This window comes from Triplophysa dalaica, chromosome 10 (assembly GCF_015846415.1).
Source record: "Triplophysa dalaica isolate WHDGS20190420 chromosome 10, ASM1584641v1, whole genome shotgun sequence".
Lineage (NCBI taxonomy): Eukaryota > Metazoa > Chordata > Actinopteri > Cypriniformes > Nemacheilidae > Triplophysa > Triplophysa dalaica.
The window spans coordinates 13,608,896-13,628,354 of record NC_079551.1 but is presented as its reverse complement, the minus strand read 5'-3'; the positions used below and the strand labels follow the sequence as shown (position 1 = coordinate 13,628,354).

At 34.4% G+C, this 19,459-nt stretch overlaps 1 protein-coding gene and 1 pseudogene across 1 annotated transcript; both read right to left on the bottom strand.

Moving 5' to 3' along the window:
- Nucleotides 1-662: 662 nt before the first annotated feature.
- LOC130430633 (V-set and immunoglobulin domain-containing protein 1-like) lies at nucleotides 663-2,460 on the bottom strand (annotated as a pseudogene).
- A 5,548-nt stretch (nucleotides 2,461-8,008) lies between these two features.
- On the bottom strand, nucleotides 8,009-17,731 carry LOC130430632 (natural killer cell receptor 2B4-like). The gene is made up of 7 exons (XM_056759791.1): nucleotides 17,394-17,731; nucleotides 16,503-16,835; nucleotides 16,123-16,425; nucleotides 15,873-15,995; nucleotides 15,717-15,787; nucleotides 15,125-15,189; nucleotides 8,009-8,126 (listed from the first exon to the last, which is right to left on the bottom strand). Exons 1-7 carry the CDS (start codon nucleotides 17,539-17,541, stop codon nucleotides 8,009-8,011), a joined length of 1,161 nt encoding a protein of 386 aa, XP_056615769.1. The 5' UTR covers nucleotides 17,542-17,731.
- Between the last annotated feature and the right edge of the window lie 1,728 nt (nucleotides 17,732-19,459).

Sequence of the window (19,459 nt, the reverse complement as noted above, 5' to 3'; positions counted from 1 at the left end):
ATAATAAAGAGTATAATGTATAGGGTAGGAACTGTAATTTTCCATTTACAGTAAACTCACTGATTTAAAGTGCAATTAAAGTGATTTAAAGTGCAAAGTTTGCACCACATTAAACTTAAAAAGTATTTTCTAAGCACTAAATAGCACACAAAATTAAACCAAAACATGCAACATATGAATGAGGAAATATTGAGTAAAAAAGGCCTATAAATTATTTCACTATAAAGCCTAAACTCAAAGGCTAGATTTTGACCTTTGAACCTTACCTCTCTTATCTCTTCCAGCAGAGATACAGCGCAGAAGGTGGGAACAGGTTTTACCAGGAAGATGACTGCTGATAATAACTCCACAAAAGGAGAAATACTGATAAAAAAAACAATTAAAGCCAACACCCAAACACACATGCTGCAATGCAAGTTTGACTTATTTTACTTACTCAGCTCAGAATAAAACAGTTTCAAGTGTGTCATCATAGCCCACTTTTGCTATATATACTTTATAAAATCAACCAAATTGAAGCAAGTGAGTGACACGTATGCTTTGACGTCATAAAAATGATCTGTGTCATATGCCATGTAATCTTAGATAATGTAAATATGTCATTACAAACAGCTGAACAATAACAAAAATGCTCTATTTAATGAAATCACATGCAGCCAAAGTTAAATAAAAATAAATACTTTTATTCATATCACGTCACTACACGAGAGTATTCTGTGCGTTCTGCTCCAACAACACTCTGTAAAAAAAAAGAAAAAAAAATGTTACTGAACAAAGATTAAAGTGAAGACTGAATAAAATAGAAAGGAATTTCACACATTTAGCAAGACACGATGCCAGACAATAATAAACTAAAGCAAAAATAGTACAAGCACAATAGACTGTACATTTGATTTGACATGGTTTTGTATTTTCATTGAAGCTCAACCAGTCAAGCATCATTCCAAAAATAAAAGATTGGGTTGTTTTAAAGCCTGGGTCTGTACTGGGTTGTTTCAACTCTAAATTATAAAATATAAACTTATAAATATAAATTTTCTGGTTACATTTATCAAACAGGTTGTCCCTTTTAAACCCAATGCTGCGTGACTGTGTTCAATATAATTCAATATAATAATTCAGCCAAACAATACATAGAAGAAACAGATAATAATGATAAATTATCTTACCACAATATGAAACGGTTGTGAAGAGACATTTGGTTCCTGGTAATGTACCTCTTTCTCCAGAGCCTGATTTGTTAAAAAAATTATAATCACATATTTAACATTAAAATGTTCACATTGGTTTGTATTCTATTTATAGTTAATATTTTTGCATTTAAATACTTGCCGTCTCTTGGTGATTTTTTACACTTTTGGAAGCGCCAGAATAGAATTAGACCTATGACCACCGGCAATATCACAGCAACAGCTATCAGCACTATGACATGTGAAGGCAGGAGATCTGTAAAGCACAAAGATGAAACTGTCATTATTGTCTTTTTATTACTTAAATCTCTCCCAGTGTTTGACTTTCATTACAGCACCTGAACACGTTTGACAGACATCATTGAAGTTGAGGTGTTGTGTGTGGTTTGTGATGGGATTGTTGACCACACATCTGTACGTGTTTGTATCGTGATATTCCACCTCCAGAGGTAGAGAGAGTCTGATGTTGAGATCAAACACACTGATGCTGGACAATAAACTGTTTCCTTTGTACCAGGAGAGACTCACATATGTCACATTCATCACTGAACACAACAACACACATTTTGACACTGAAGATCTTTCTGATGATGAAGAACATTGAGAAGAGTTTTTGATGATGACAGGAACAGGAAGACGAGCTAAAATATGAAACAAAATATTATTATATGTTTAGGAATTATTACATCTGTTAGTTGTAGGTATAAGGCTGCATAAAGAAAATTCACCGTAGACGGTAAAATTGAATCTCTTATATGAAGTTCCTCTATTTGTGAAGATCAGTAGTTTATAAAGTCCAGAGTCTGTGATTCTGATATTTGTGATAGTGAGAGATCCTGTTTGAGTGTTCAGTTTCAGTCTGTCTCTAAATATTTCATTACTTTCATACATTTCAGTGATTTTCTTATAAATTTCAGCAATACAAGTCTCTTGAGGTCCAAACATCCAAACTATGTGATCATCTCTCTGTATGTCAGTAACATCACTGTATAGAGTAACAGATTCTCCCTCCTCCACTGACACTGACTTCACTTCACTTCATCTGCATCAACACCAAACACACCTGAAACAGAAAACCCACCCATATAATAAATAAAAAACAGCTAGAGACCAAACAGGAGGTTATTGACTGTAAAGATGCTGTAGACCAGCTCAAGAAGTCTTGATTGCATTTGAAGTTCAATGAAAGAATGCAGTTTCCACTTTACATCAAAAAACCTAAAATAAAATCTTCATATTCCTTAAGGAAAATACATTACATACCTTCCATTAGCAATTGATGCAGGCAGAAAAAACTCAAAATACTCTTCTGACAATAACTCCACATAGCACAAAAACAAAGCCGGAGAGAAAATAAAAGACTCTTGAAGGCTGTCAACCAGATAATCCACTTTAAAAGACTGTTTTCTGTTCTGCTACATATTCTCACAAATAAAATACATCCAACAGAGAGAAGTAATCCAACAACATGCAGTGACGGCTCACAGACAGGTAATACACGTCTGCTCTCAAACATCAGTTTTCGTTCTCAGTTTAACTCCTCCTTCTCTTAAAAAAGTGGAATAAACTTTCCATCTAAATACCAGCTAATGTTAGAATGCTGCGGTTTTAACGGAAGTAGATATTCATAAAAAAATCCAACAGCTGAACTTAATAGTATATAGTCAGTATTTTCTTTTATATTGTAAAGTCATGTTTGTTTTCAGCATATGTGTGCAGTGTTGCAGTAGAGTATCTATCTATTATTTACCTTTCAACTGCACCTGTGGATTAATAATAAATGATGGTTGGAAATTCTCTTAAGGGAAGTTAACTTAAGTTAATTCTTAGGAAATAAATTTAAACAGGTAAAGAAGGTTTCTTGTTCGACATAAATTTGATGGTTTAACGTGCCTGGATAAGGATTTTCTTATAGACGCGAGTGACCATTGTGACCATTGCTTTACATCTAACCCAATGCACCTGCACTGCATGTCTGGTCAGACAAACCTTTATTTGTCTGAGACCTGAATGGTGACTGGCTGTGGTTTGTTGCAGAGAATAAAATAGCACCTCCGTTTTACATCTATAGGTTCTGGATGTCGGTTTCCTTTTCAGTAAAAATATTTAGCTCATTCTGTATGTGCAAACCATCACCTGTTTTTATTTTCACATGGATAAACTTTAATTTTTTGGCATATAGTACAGCTGTTGTTCTAAACAAAACTAACCTGCCATTGATATGTGAAACTGGTCCATACGGTCAGTAATTCTGTGGCTAAATGTCAATTGTGGGTGAGACTTCCTGTATGATAGAGCTGTTTCCATTTGTTAACCTTTCAGTGAATTACTGATTAGTTTTATTGTGTAGGTTAATGTTAGCCATTTGGACATTTTTACAGTTGAGTCTATGATTCTTTATTTAAATCCACTGACACCAAGCTGTGTGAAGTTGTATGGAGATGGAGATAGAGATCTTGAAACTTAAGTTTGGTTAAGGACACAAGGACCAGTTTTGTGAGCTTGTGTTTGTTCTTTGTGTAAACGACTCCATTCCCTCCACAAAAACAGTCACAAGAACAAGAGGTTGAAAAAAGCCATTCAAGTTTTTTTCCGTACACAGGGCAACAAGGAGCTTTTAACTTTGTTATAAAATGTAATGAGAAGGTGAATCAATGAATCTCGTATGAAGATAAGAATCCTTTTCCCTCCTTATTTACACAACCTATTAAGCTCCAGTTTGGAAACATCACTACATTAAAGTCTTATATCATTCTCACAACATTTGTTTCCACTGATGCGAGGGGGTCAGAGGGTTCACATGAGCTTGTGAGAAAATGAACTTTCCTCCTCTCGCTGTAGAAACACACTGTGTACGAAATAAAAACCACAGACACGTTTACTGCATGTATCCAGTAATACACCTGATGCTGTTTTCAACCAAATACAACAAGACCACTGCTTGAAGTTGTGCTAGATACCATACTGGCCAAAAACAAGAGCACCAGACATCAAACGCTGACATGCACACTGAGCCAGAGTGGGTCAAGGTGCATGAAGACCTGCTAAATAAGTTTCCTGACAAACGGTTCATTTAATCTACCAAAAATGTTTTTGTGTGCGATATTAAGCTGCACATTTGTAGTGATGTATGTTTGCTCCTCTTGTCAATAGCTGATGATTTGTAGACCGGATATTACTGTGAGAGAACATCAGAAACTATGTCATTCACAAATTAAACATTTTACTTTAAAGGAGTCACCAGTGAGTCCAAACAGAGGCTGACGTATAAAACGTAATCAGGTCATCAGGACTCATACGGATAAGTTTACGGATGCTTCCTCCTTTTTGTAATGACAATAACCATCTTTTGTTAAGCAGGCTTCACTTCACCATTGTGATGTGTCGTGTGACTAACCCTAACCCGCATAAAATCGTTAAATCAATTGTATTTTAATATTTCTACATGGCAGGCTGTTTAAATTAAAGAATTCAGATCTGCAGTCTTCTAGCTAAATAGAGCTTCTGACATCAGTTGTCAGTTATTTATAACCTCATTTCTCCTATAATGTGTTTAAAGACCACATCCTGTGAATCTCCCGACTCAGCCACACAGAGCTTTTCACATCATCAGTTCACATTTCACATTCACAGTTGCCTGAAGAAACTTTTCTGACTGCAATAAACCTTTTGTTCAACAGAATCGTCATGTGGATGTAAAAGGGTTTTAGGAACCATAAAGACGGATAAAGAATCTTTTAAGGACTTTTTTAAGCGTGCATGTGATGATGGAACCTGCATTAGATGTGTGTCTCTAACACAAACCCTGAAACAAACATCAGCTGAGAACACATTTTATCTTTCGTCAGTATCCTAGAGAAAGAGGATGTAAGCTGAACTCTTTGTGATAGCATGCGACAGTCATAACACTCATGTCAATATTCAGCCCCTGATCATTTATATTCGATGGCACCATTTGGCTGTGGATAGACTTTTATGGCCTGCAGAGCTTTTTATTTATGATATTGAGCAATTGTTCAGGGCCCAAAAGCTTTCAATGAAACGTTTCACCTCCTGAGCTCTGCAGTTTTCGGTGAGATGAAGGGTGATGAGTAAAAGTTCTCACCTGCTCTGTGTAAATCAAACCACCTAAAAAACATCAAGAACAAAGATTTACTTTTGTAAACGATTGTCAAAGACACAGCAGGGTTTTACTTTAAATAAATCCTTCAACCACTAGAATAATGTATGTAGGAAGAGTAATTGTTAGATAAATCATAATTGATTCATAAATGAGTGTGCATCAAAAATATAGTTTCATACAGATTTATTGTTTTGTTTACATGTTCCTATGCTTTTGTATTTGTCCATTGTGTCTGTTAATTGGTAAAGTAAAAAAGTGAAAAAAGCATCTGTGGTCAAATTTCAGATTTAGTGTTAAATCCAATGAAAGCCCAAGGGGCCACCTAGTGGATTCTGTTGGTAGATCAGCTAAAAATAAACCCTCAAAACGTAGTGTTTCAAGACCAAACTTGATACAACAATCGATGATCCTTGGGACTTTGACTTTTTAAAATATGGGGCTGATCTTTAATTTTTGTAACTATATTTTTAATTTTTTTAAATAAGAAAAACAAATATTTTTTTTGTTTATTGTAATAAACACAAAATTACGAGTGATTTCTTTTTTCAGCAATAATCGGCGAATTCTCTCCTGTAAGCAAAACCAACTCTAGGTCTGTATTCCAAAGAATTCATAAATTACAGCAATTTTAAAGCCAACAGTGCGTTTTCATGATTAGGCTCAAAAAGGGCACCGAAGATGCTCCACTCCTGTGACACATTTGTCAAGAGCGCCCTCTGGTGACATATTTATAATAAAATCTTAACAAGCAAGTCACAACATATAATTGAACCAAGTGAGTGGCATATTTTCAATACACAGAAATATTCCTCTATTTTATTTTTTTATTATTTTTACAATCTGAAAGCTTTAAAAAGTTTAATTTTGCTAAAACTAAAATATGGCTCCTAGAATTCTGAACAAAACGCATTACTTCCAAACTGTTTGATTTTGCAAGATATAGTTTAAGTTGTAACAACCAAACAAAGGATGTTTGTGTAAAAGCAATAGGAAGCCCCTCACCTGTATACTGTAAAACTATTTGCAGATCTTTAAAATGAACAAACCCCATTTTATGCTAAAAACCTTCTATATGAATATAGAGATTAAGAATATATGAAACAATAGATTATAGAGCATTTGTTTAATACAAAAATATTACTTAAGGTTAATAGTTAACAGTTAAAGGCCAATAACCACCTCTGAAAAAGTGCATGATATTGCATCTATAAAATCATTAATGCAAGTGGAATTTACAGTCCTAGACCTTACATGAAGATACAATACAGCCTACAGATTTCTATAGAAACAGTATAATATAATGAAAAATGTGCATATTCAATGTACATTTTACTGTCGCTCCCTGGCACCTCTATTCGCCACCTGAGGGCGCCATTCCACTCTGTGCTCTGTCTGTGTTTTTTGAGGACTCCAGTTCCCAACATGCTTTGTCTCGTTATCATGTATTGTTTTCACCTGTGTTTTATAACCTGTTTGTCCCTTCATCTATGCATATATAGCCCATATATAGTTATGTTAATATATTTTGAATTATTTCATTTTCCACTCGAGTCGGAAGACATGAGAAAGTAAAGCGCGCCCTCTGCTGATAGATTTTTACACATGCAGGAACATAATTACCTGTGAGGAACATTTAATAGGTTAAATGTTAATAAATAATCACACTGAAGGGGGTTTATTCCTGCGACAACAACCGGCTACATGTACATTATCCCGCTTATTTGCCTCATAAGGAAGGTAAGGACCATTAAATATTGTTTTAAAATATTTTATAAACAATTTGTTTATGAATGCAGACCCTCCGCAGAGAAATTCCGCGTTTTAAGACACGATGTTCAAATGCCATCAGCACGCGATTTGGTTTAATTTATAAACATATTTTCATTCATGTTATAAAAAGACATAATTATGTGTAATTTTGGATTTAATATTAAAAGGTTCCTTTCTGATAATTTCAGCATCTGGGTTACGTGTGATTTTAGTTTTGAGCAGTTGTTATCAGAGAATATATGTCGCGATTCGTGCAGTGTAATAAAGTGAAAGTAAGTGACAACGGACAGCAGAAATATTCTTCTATTGAATTTCTTTAATGTTCTTCTGATTTTTTTAGTGTTTTATGCAAGTTCATTTTAAGTTCTAAAGTGCTGATATTGACAAAACTAAAAGTGCATTAACAGAAAGACTTGAAATGCCCCCTCTACTTGAGGAAATAAAGATAGTAAGTAGAGAAATGTTTTGGCAGGTTTTAAAAAAAGTCTCATTCCATCCCTCAGTCACACATAGGCCTAAACCCCTGAAGCCCCATATGCTGAATAAAGTGCTGAATATTTAGCGTATTCGATTGCTTCAAACAATGTTCGACCCGAAAGTAAAAACCTAAACTTATTCCAAGTCTCATTTTCACATAATGCATATAAGACATCTTAAAGACCACCCCGAAGATCATCACAGAAGATAAAATAACAGAAGGAAACATAAATACTACAAAATGAAGAAGGTAAGATCAACAGAAGTTATAAAGTGAGATATTCAGCTTATAATATCTTCTGTCTTACAAAAACTTTCATTAATAACTATGAGGACCATCCCAACTAATCATCCACTCTTTCAACTGGACAATATATGAGTTTGGTTCCAAAACGAGATAACTCTGTTTTTTTTTTCTTCCAAAATCATGTTTTTTTGTGCCTTCCAATTAAGGTCCAGTGTTTTTCACGCTGATGTTTGTGATGGTGAGAGATCCGGTCAGACTGTCCATCTGTAGTTTGTCTTTGAATCCCTCATCATTAACATACATAGTGCTTGAGTTGAGTCTGTTAGTGCACAACAATCAAAATTGCACAAAAATATATCCAATTACTAAATACTTAAATAATGATTAAGATAAAGTTAAATGGAGTTCCCCTTCTTAGTTCAAGGAAACAGACCTCTGGTGGTGATGTGCGGCACTGCAGTTGGTTCTGACGTTGCAGCACAATTTAACACTTACTATTAAAATCTCAAGAACAAATATTATAGTTCACAATAAACTATTGTATATTAATGAATTAAAATGAACATAGTTGGATACATGCGTATTATTCATTGTTGCAAATACAACGCAAGCAACATTTTAGAAATTTTCAAAACCAGCCAAATGTACATAAATATAAATAATTGTATTCAGCGTTCTGCTTCAACAACATTCTGTTAAAAAAAAAAAAAAGTTACTGAACAAAGATTAAAGTGAAGACTGAATAAAAAAGAAAGGAATTTCACACATTTAGCAAAACACAATGCCAGACAATAATAAACTAAAGCATAAATAGTACAAGCACAATAGACTGTACATTTGATTTGACATGGTTTTGTATTTTCTTTGATGCTCAACCAGTGAAGCATCATTCCAAAAATAAAAGGTTGGGTTTTTTTAAAGCCTGTGTCTGTACTGGGTTGTTTCAACTCTAAATTCTGTGTTGTTTTAAGTATAAACATGTGAATATACATTTTCTGGTTATGTTTATCAAACAGATTGTCCCTTTTAAACCAAACAGTGGGTGACCGTGTTCAATATCATTCAATATAATAGTTCAAACAAACAATACATAGAAGAAACAGATAATAATGTTAAATTATCTTACCACGATATGAAACAATTGTGTAGAGACGTTTGGTTCTGTGTAAAGTACCTCTTCCTCCAGAGTCTGATCTGTTAAAAAAATATAATCACATGTTTAACATAAGAAATGTTCACATTGGTTTGTATTCTTTTTATAGTTAATATTTTTGCATTAAAATACTTGCCGTCTCTTGGTGATTTTTTTACACTTTTCGAAGCGCCAGAATAGAGTTACACTTATGACCACCGGCAATATCACAGCGACAGCTATCAGCACTATGACATGTGAAGGCTGGTGATCTGTAAAGCCCAAAGATGAAACTGTCATTATTGTCTTTTTATTACTTAAATCTCTCCCAGTGTTTGACTTTCATTACAGCACCTGAACATGTTTGACAGACATCATTGATGTCTAGATGTTGTGTGTGGTTTGAGATGGTGTTGTTGACCACACATCTGTATGTGTTTGTATCCTGATATTCCACCTCCAGAGGTAGAGAGAGTCTGATGTTGAGATCAGACACACTGATGCTGGACAATAAACTGTTTCCTTTGTACCAGGAGAGACTCACATGTGTCACATTCATCACTGAACACAACAACACACATTTTGACACTGAAGATCTTTCTGAAGAACATTGAGAAGAGTTTCTGATGATGACAGGAACAGGCAGATGAGTTGAAAAATAAAAACATTCTTTGTAATAATACCTACAGATTCACTGTCTGTGATCATTAAAGAGAGGTATTTAACAAAGGCCATGCTGTCTTGCTTAAAAAAATCAGTATAACAAACTGCATGAGAATAAAATTAAACTCACCATACACAGTAATACTGAATATCTTGTATAATCATCCTCCGTCACTGCTGATGAAGTCCAGAGTCTGTGATTCTGATGTTTGTGATGTTGAGAGATCCAGTCTGACTGTCCAACTTCAGGCTGTCTCAGAATAACTCATTACTGTCAAACATATCAATGCTTTGCTTATATATTTCAGCTATATGAGTTGCTCGATTGACAATCTGCCACTGAATCAAATCATCTGTCTGTATGATAGTAAGATTATGTAGAATGACAGAATCTCCATCCTTCACTGACACTGACTTCACTTCATCTGCATCACCACCAAACACACATGAGGAACACCAAACCCACCCATTTAATAAATAAAAAACTGTCAGAAATCAAACTTCATGTTATTTATGCTTTTACATATCCTTTTCAAGCTCCACTATTGTTATCTTGCATAGTTCTTATTGTTCTTGTTCTACCAATGTTTTGACGCATAACTCAACAGCTTTTTCTTAGGCTTTTTCTTATAAATACATTTTATAAGCGATCACACAATAAACATTGTGATAAACAAAGAGAAAACATTTTGCCGAATTTGACTGGTCTTAGCTCCGGATTTCGTAGAAACATCAGACGCTGGAATGCCATTTCCCCATCAAATACCACAAGAAGACATTTTTATAATATTAGCCATACACTGTATGGCTATAGTTAAAGTCCCATTCAGGTAAACAGTTGGTCAAAATGTCAGCAGTGCAGCCACACTTCTGAACACAAGGCCACCAGGGGTGGACTGGCCATCTGGCTTACCGCGACAAATCCCGGTGGGCCGCTAACATATTCGGGCGGAAGAACGTTCGCTTGGGCGGTTTATATGGACATACTATAAACGTTAATGTTCGCAACGAGACAGAATCAGAAGTTGCAACTTGCAATGAAACGTACGACTTTTTCCAAAATCCACGCAACACTTTAGGTTGATTTAGCTTTCCAATTAATAGACTACTGTTTTCTATTACTTCGATCAATAATTAAACCACTTTGACTTTTGAGTTTTAAAACGAGCAAGAAGAAGTGGCAATAGCACATCAACACTGCAGAAAAGGACATTCTTCCTAAGCATTTTTCTCTTGATTTCTGCAAAAATATTTAAAACTTCCTAAATTATTATACATTTACATAACAGGAAAAGTGACCCAATATATTTAGTCTTGTTTTATGAATAAAAAAAATATATAAACTAAGAAAGTTTATGCTTAAAACAAAATTGTGCATTAAACCTACAGTAAGTTAATGGCAAACCTGCTGCGAAATTAAAGCAAAGTTTTACAGTGTACACAGAGATCATGTAGGCCTACTGTAAATAAGTCTAACAGGCAGTTGTGCTGTGTGAGAATGAACCCCGATGCTATACATTACTCCGTTTATTCCACAGCTACAGCTTGAGATAAAAAAATATATTTCACATCATTCATCAGAATAATGCAAATCATATAAACACCACTACTTACCACAAGCAAAACAAAGGCACAGACAAAGGAAACCAGGTTTATGAACCATGATGAATGTTCGTGTTAAAATATGTTCATTATGTCCTCAGTTGGATATTTATGTAATGCTCTACTTGTCTTTTTTTGTATATGTGTATACCACAAGGGGGCACAAAGGTTTAAGCCATAGAAAACGCGTTTGAGTTATTATGTTTGTTCCAGTAGTTTTACGGTACTCTTACTGATGGCTGTCTGACCGTGAGAATGATGTGTCAGCAACAAAAAAAAAATATGCTAAAGATGATCCATCTCTCGTTTATTTTTCCCGAACCCAGCGCTAACTACAACAGTGTAACAAAACTCAACAGTTCGTCAGGAGGTCTGTTTTCATCAAACACCACATTGTCTGTAAAGTGTGCTCGTTTATTAGATCAAATCCGAAATGGGACTAAATCGACCATCACTTCTTTGTAACATTATTATTTTCATATAGCCTACATAAATTTTAGGAAGAACTGACTCTACAAGTTTTATCCAGAAAATGAAAGTAGCTTCATGGAGGAAATCCGCTACTTGTCCAAACTTGCGAGCTGTGAGCACAAAGAAAAACAAACGGCGCACAAATTCACTTAATGTTTTTCATTGATTCAAATTTTATGTATGAAATGAAATTCTAATGTATTGCAAAAACTTTTTGATTGCAAACTGATCACATGCATCCAATAATAGACACGCTTTTATACATTGGTCTGCTCGTTCGATACCCTGTATACTGACAATATCAGAGTAGTGAAGACGTATCATTGCGTTGCAATCTACTCGCTAATTCTGCCTATTTGTTAGAACCAAGCGAACGTTCCCGGCCCAATATGTTATTAGCCCAACGGGGAAAAAAGACATGTGCAATTTCAAACTAATGACTATATACTTAAAAGCGCTCTTTTTACCTTCTTGGTCAACCAACCAATCACAGTCTTTAAACGACTGTGTTATACATAAACCACATAAAAAACATCAAGAACAAAGATCTGCTTTTGTAAAAGATTATCAAAACAGAAGCTACCACAGTGGTTTTGCTTTAAATAAATTCTTCAAGCACTAAAACAACTGCTATTCCTAAACTATTCAACTGATAAATACACTCTTGCCTAATGTCTTTTAATAAAGCATGATTTACTTAATGCTTCCCTACTGTAACACAAGAGCGCCCTCATGTTTTATCTTTGAGTGTCAAATATTCAATACTGAAATGTATTTCTTTATCTCATCTTTTTACAATCTGGTACTTTTTGAATATTGCCTTAATGTAATGTAAACTGTCATTTCAGTTTGTACAAAGGTGCTAATATTGCCAAAACTAAATTGCAAACAATCAAAGACTGAATTTGGCTCCTTTAAAGTTTTGGGAAGACTTTTTAAGTCTTATTCTGTCTATTATACTTTCCCTCTATGTTTTGATTGGTTGCATATAGTTTAAGCCGCATACTTGCTGAAGAAAAAGTAAAGAAAAAGTTATAAATTCCAATAATGTTCAATCACAAATTAAATTGCAAATAAACATGGAAAACATGCTGTAATAAAACTTTTCCTGAGTATCATTTTCATTTTCAAACTGTGGTGTCTCCTCAGCTCACATGGCATATTAACTTTATGGAAAATATTTCTGTAAGAACAATGAGAAACAGCCTATAAGACCAATAAGAACCTTCATCAACTCTTTCAACACAAACTCAACTAACTCAGAAAATGACACATTCATGAGTAAAACAGTGATATCTGACCTGATCTGATGTTATATAATGTCAATAATGTGCAATTACTTTGCCTACTTGTCTGTTATTTTTGCTTATTTCTTAACCAGTGTATCAAATATTATGGACTGGTTTCAAGATTGATAATGTATGGGTGTGGCTACCCGTGGAAGTCAAGTCCATGCATGAGTTTACTTTTCGGAAAGGATTGTGGTTGGGTTAAGATAGTTCATGGACACTATACAAGGTATAAAAGATCAGTATACCCCGTCGCTAGAAATCCAGCTGAAGATAAAAAACCTAAAAGCTGAACACACTTTTGTTTGAAACCGTAGTTATCGTATTTATTATCATATTTGTTAGATATTACATGCCTTTAAAAGTTTGTTATAAAAAGAAAAGTAATCAATTCAAAGAAATTTAATTGATTACAAAAACTGCCTGGGTTTTAATTTAGTATTTTAGGATTTTGAGTAAGAACATACCACAAAGAGGTCTTCTGACCAAATAGTGAGTGTTTTTAAGTCATTTCGGGAGATTAATGAATGAAAGAACTGCGGCAAGTTCCATCTTTGTTTTGTGAAAAAAAAAAATTGAGTGCTCACCCTGCTGAAGAAAAAGCTGGGGTCCTGGTAAAAAATAAATACATTTAAAAATAAATATCTTACAGTGATAAGTAAACAACAATAAAAGTAATATTATTATTCGAATATGTAGGCCTATAGATATGTTACACACACAGTATATGAAAACCATAAACGTTGCATGCACAACCAAAAGTTGCTTGTGCATCTAAACCCTTTAAAAGATGAGATATTAATTTTCTTCTAATGTCCTTCCAGGAACACATCCAGCCCTGAATGTGAGCCCTGACATCTGCAAGTAATCATCAGGTTTAGGCAAAATACAATCTAGATGGTAAATATTATTAGTTTCTTTGGAGGTATATGGCGTTGATGTCATAACAGTAACTGTATTATAAGGCAAAAATTACATTAATCTTAGTAAGTACATTATACAAACAGCTGAACAATAATAAATGTGTCCTACTCTGTTCAATTAACTCACAATCAGTCGAAGTTATAAAAACAATTCATTTTATTCATGTCATGTCACTACTGTGATCTGTTTCAACAACATTCTGTTAGGAAAAAAATACTAAGCAAGTATCGAAACTGCATAGAATAGAAACGAAAATCACATATTTAGCAAAAAAACATCCAAGACAATAAAAAACTAAACCAAAAGTAGTAAAAGAACCATAATGCATACAGAATTAATGTAAAGCGCAAAAAAAATCATGCAAATTGTTAAGAGGATTTAATCAAATAAATTCTACAAGTTATTTTTCTCAGAGCAGGAAATGCTTGTTTGTGCTCGGTTACATCACTTTACCTCATCAGTTTAACTCTGTAATGCTACGAGTGGTGCTGCTGTTAATCCCAATAGTTTACAGAGTCAATTGAAGATCTCTCCTGGAAAGCCACCTTGTGGCTACCTGTGTTTCGCTCTCACATGGATAAACTTTAGTTTTTGGCATAAATGGTCCAAGTTTCTGACATGGCAGGCCTTACAAAACTTAAAGCAGAAGGAAGTATTGGAGTAATGAAAAACCATCCAATCCTTATACCTATAAAATGTCCACAAACTTGCCATTGTGCAATATGGTCATTATTCTGTGGTTGTCACTAAACAAACCAAACAAACTCTTCTACCTGTACAATGATAATAAAAAGAGGAACATTATCTGCTACCTAGTTCTGTGAAACATTCTCACAACAATATTCTTTCCACTGAAGTGAAGCAGTCAGGCGGTTCACATGTGCATGTAAGGGCATTTTCACCCACACAATGAGGGTACTAAAACATGGTCCATATAAAAAAACATAGTCTTATTCACTGCATGTCTCCAGTAATAAAAGTCATGTGATCTAGAATCTATTGTATGAAGATTTACTTACATTTTCTGTGAAATGCGAACAGATTCACTAGCAAAATGTCACAGACACAGTATAATACTAATATGGAGATCTAGTACCAATGAAAACAATTTCTAAAGAATTCCAGTGTCATTTATCTTCATAATACTTTCTGAAGCAATGTATTTTGGGATTATTTCTATTGTGACTGAATATGTGTTATATCAACAGAAATATCTGGTTCATATTGAAGACACACAGATGATACGAGGATGATGTCGACTCTTGAGTAACATTTGAGTACACGGTGTTGTCATCTGCTTTCTGTAAAAACACACAAGATAAAACACATGAGAAAAAACAAGTTCAGACTCATTGCATTGGTTTGGATTAGCTTTGCTATGAATTAGTGTGTGAAAAATATAAACTGTGTTCTTTGTTAACACATTTTATAGTGTTTGCCTTTGTAATGCTGTACAGACACTGGACATCCAGACTAAAGCAAAGAAACGAGATGGATAGAGCAGGTCATTTTGTATTTCAATTCAGTCTTTTAACGTTTACCACGCTTGCCTTTTGTTTCATGAACTTTTTCAAGTTAACAAATTATATATATGTGTGTTTGTGTGTGGTTTGATTTGCTGCAGTTGACTGGGGTGTTTTTTAGCCCTATACAGCACAAATGCACCACAGGCATCTACAGATTTTTAAGACAGTCTGACACCTGATGTGACAGCTTGACACCTAATTACAGTTTGACGCCTGATGGATCAACACTTACAAAAGTAGCGCAAACTGCAATTCTTTTTATACATAGCAAGATACCAACACACAGCAACACAATCTCTTACTGAAGTCTCATTATGGCGTGCATTACAAGTTGTATCTGCATAATGAATCTCTTCCTCATCAGGAGTCTGAACTGTTTTCAATATAAATCACAGTTTTCACTTCACGCTCTTGCACAGATGATTTAGTTAATTCAATAGAAAACACATAATACTTGCCCACATCTGTCATGTGTCTAGATTTCCTGCAAAGAAACCACATTACTCCCACAGCTGCAGTCACCAGAACCACCATTACCAGAAAAAACGAGATTCCCACCAAATGTGGATTCTGCATGTGTGCTGTAAAAAAATATATATATATAATAAACTTAGCAATGTTTGATTCAACCAAGACATTGTATGATAAAGAAAATGGGCATTAAGCATGATTTTGACGAACCGGGAATTCATTTTACTACTGTCTTACCTGAACATGACCTACAGAAAACATTGATGTAAAGATGTTGAGTCTGGTTGCTGACCGGATTGGACACCACACATCTGTATGTGTTTGTATCCTGATATTCCACCTCCAGAGGTAGCGAGAGTCTGATGTTGAGATCAGACACACTGATGCTGGACAATAAACTGTTTCCTTTGTACCAGGAGAGACTCACATGTGTCACATTCATCACTGAACACAACAACACACATTTTGACACTGAAGATCTTTCTGATGATGAGGAACATTGAGAAGAGTTTCTGATGATGACAGGAACAGGAAGACGAGCTAAAATATGAGGGAAATAGACAGTTTACTTACAGAAACCTATAGATGTACATTTTCAATAATTGTACATTGCTCACCATGGACAATAACAGTAAAACTTGTGAATGAGATCTTGTCACTGATGATCTGTAGTTGATAAAGTCCAGTGTGTTCAGTTTTGATGTCTGTGATGGTGAGAGATCCAGTCTGATTGTTCATCTGTAGATGATCTCTGAATATCACATCCTTACTAACGGACAAAGTGTTCATCTGTTCCCTTTTAATGATTTCGGCCAAACGAGTGTTTAGTTTAAAAGTCCAGAGTATCTGTATATCTGTCTGTATGTGAGTGAGATCAGTGTGTAGAGTGACAGAATCTCCCTCCATCACTGAGACTGACTTCACTTCATCTGCACCAACACCAAACACACCTGAAGAACAAAAAAGGTAAAAGCTGACACATCTTTACTCACTCACTAACACACCAATAAATAAATAGACACATATTTATAGGTAAACTAATATAGACGCATGTGCGATTGTGTAGAAGGCACGTGTTACATTAGTAACAGTATCTTCTTCAGCAGTTGAGTTATCGTTTGGGGGTCTGCGCGTCTCGAGTGTACTTTGCACTTTCATCAGTATAAACGCACAAAGGCGAGGCGGGTCCAAGGTGTGTTACCGGATTATTTTCAAATCCGTCATCTGACCTCACCTGTCCATTCATCTTCATGCATTCATCTTCATGCATTCATTTTCATGCATTCATTTTTAATGCAGCTGTGCAAATGAACATATTTTGCAGACTTCTCAATTATTTACCCCAAACTTTTTTATACTTTATTCAGCTAAAAGTCAAAGCGCATTCACAGCTAAACTCTCAGTCCGACGAAGCTTCATTACAAAAAAGTAACAGTCAGACTATTATTTCAAGTTCAACAAAAGTTAATTGTTATGTGAATAACTTTGAATAAAAATAATCTACTTACCACGTGCAAGCCATAAGCACAAAGCGCATAAAACCGATTTATAAATCATATTTTCAAAACGTTTATGCTGCACATGGTGTAACTTAGGCTGTCTGGTTGTTTTAAGGGTCACTTCAGAAAGCTTCAGAACATCATGAAACGAAAGCATGCCATTAGTTTTCACTTCTTTAATCTAAAGATCAAAAAGAGAAGCAACTGAAGAAAAAACAGTCCGAGAAAGATCATCAAAAAGAAAGATGGAAAAATAAATGTCTTCGACAGACTGTGGATCAGTCTATGCAATAGGTCTACTATAAAAGCACATAATAATATTCCTGATTTTCGTAAAGAAAATTAGCGACGAAGAGATTCAGTTCTTCAACACTGTTGTTTGTTTCGCGGGCTCTGATCTCAAGTTTTTCAAAAGTTCAGATGACATCGGCTGAGGGAGGAGCCACGCAAACTTGGCCCCACTCCAATTCTGTCAAGTTTGGCTAGTTGACCTATTGTTTACATTTGCCCAGCACAAATAAAACACATAACGATAGCAATATCTGATAAAAGACAGACAAATCCATCTAAATAATATAGTTTTATATTTATATTTTTTATTATTTATCAAAAATCAAAATAAATTTCCCCCCAAACAAGCCAGATGAACATCACATATGCACAATGTACATATAGCAGAACTTGCCCTGATCAAGACATTACTGCAACGATAACCAGTATAATAATATAAGAGCAAAATTAGAATATGAAATCTTGATCTATCTTACATACCTCACCATCAACCGGGAATCGTTAAATCCAAATGCTAAAAAATGAAGGGGTTACTACTACCAGGGTCAGAAATAAACTTTTCCAAAATTTACAAATGAAATGAACATTCTTCTATACATTTGCATTGTCTTCTATTTTAAATATGTATATTAAATCAATTATTTCAACCAATATGAATAATAGCAAACTATAGACAGTAAATGTGCTCAACATTAACAAAAGTCATCTTTAAGCTGCAGCATGACATGGTTTAATACAAAGACTGTTTAATGTTGCTCAAATGTGCCATAATAACACCAATATAACCTAATGTTGTAAGATTAATGTCATTTAAATGAAATGTAATTTAAAGTTAATACATCACAAATGAGAAAAAAAGTTAAAGGCTGATTTAGGCAGAAATGTGTTTGTTGCTCTTGATATTGATTATAAATGTCAAATGAAACATTACAATCGTTTTGCATATTGTTTAGCAGACTGCAGACTAACTTATTGCAGTTTTTGCACTCGTAAATCTTCACGTTTCATTTAACATTTATTGAAACCAGGAATAAACAGAAAGCATCAAACAGCTTCCACAAAGAGTCCCTCTGGATTCAAGCTGGTGCATCCAAATACAATTCATTCAAAATGCAGTTAGTTAATCTCACTTAGGCCACCGATGTATTGTTTATATTGTATGAACTCCATATATCATGTCTTATGAACTTCTATTCCTTACAAATACTCAAACTCCATAACTTTATGTTCACTGTTTTTTTTCTATATCACCTGTCCTCTTTCTACCCCACACTAATTCGTTTGGTTATACTATACACTATACCACCTAGAGGTTAACAACAGTATTGCAACATTGCTCAAAATAAAACAAATCTCACTAAATGGATAAATATAAAAAATTGTCTAAAATTCATGTTTGTAACTATTCATTTGAAATGATTGTTTACCGCATTTGTACAACAGGACCAAAAGTTTACATAAACATGTTGTAATACAATTTAAATATCCATTCAATTATTTGAAAGGGGTATTCCTGTAGCTCAGTGGTAAGAGCATTGTGCTGTGGGTTCGATCCCAGGGTATTACAAATACCTATGTAAAATGTATAGGATAAAAATTAGTCGCTTTGGATAAAAGCGTCTGCCAAATGCCTAAATGTAATGTAAATGTAAATTTGATAGGTTGGCATCCTTAAGATTTATATTATTCACTTTAATATTACTAAACACTAAGAAATGTCTTTATCTTAAAAATAAAGTAATCTCAGTGCTTGTTTTGTCTTATTTTATATTTTTTACATTTTA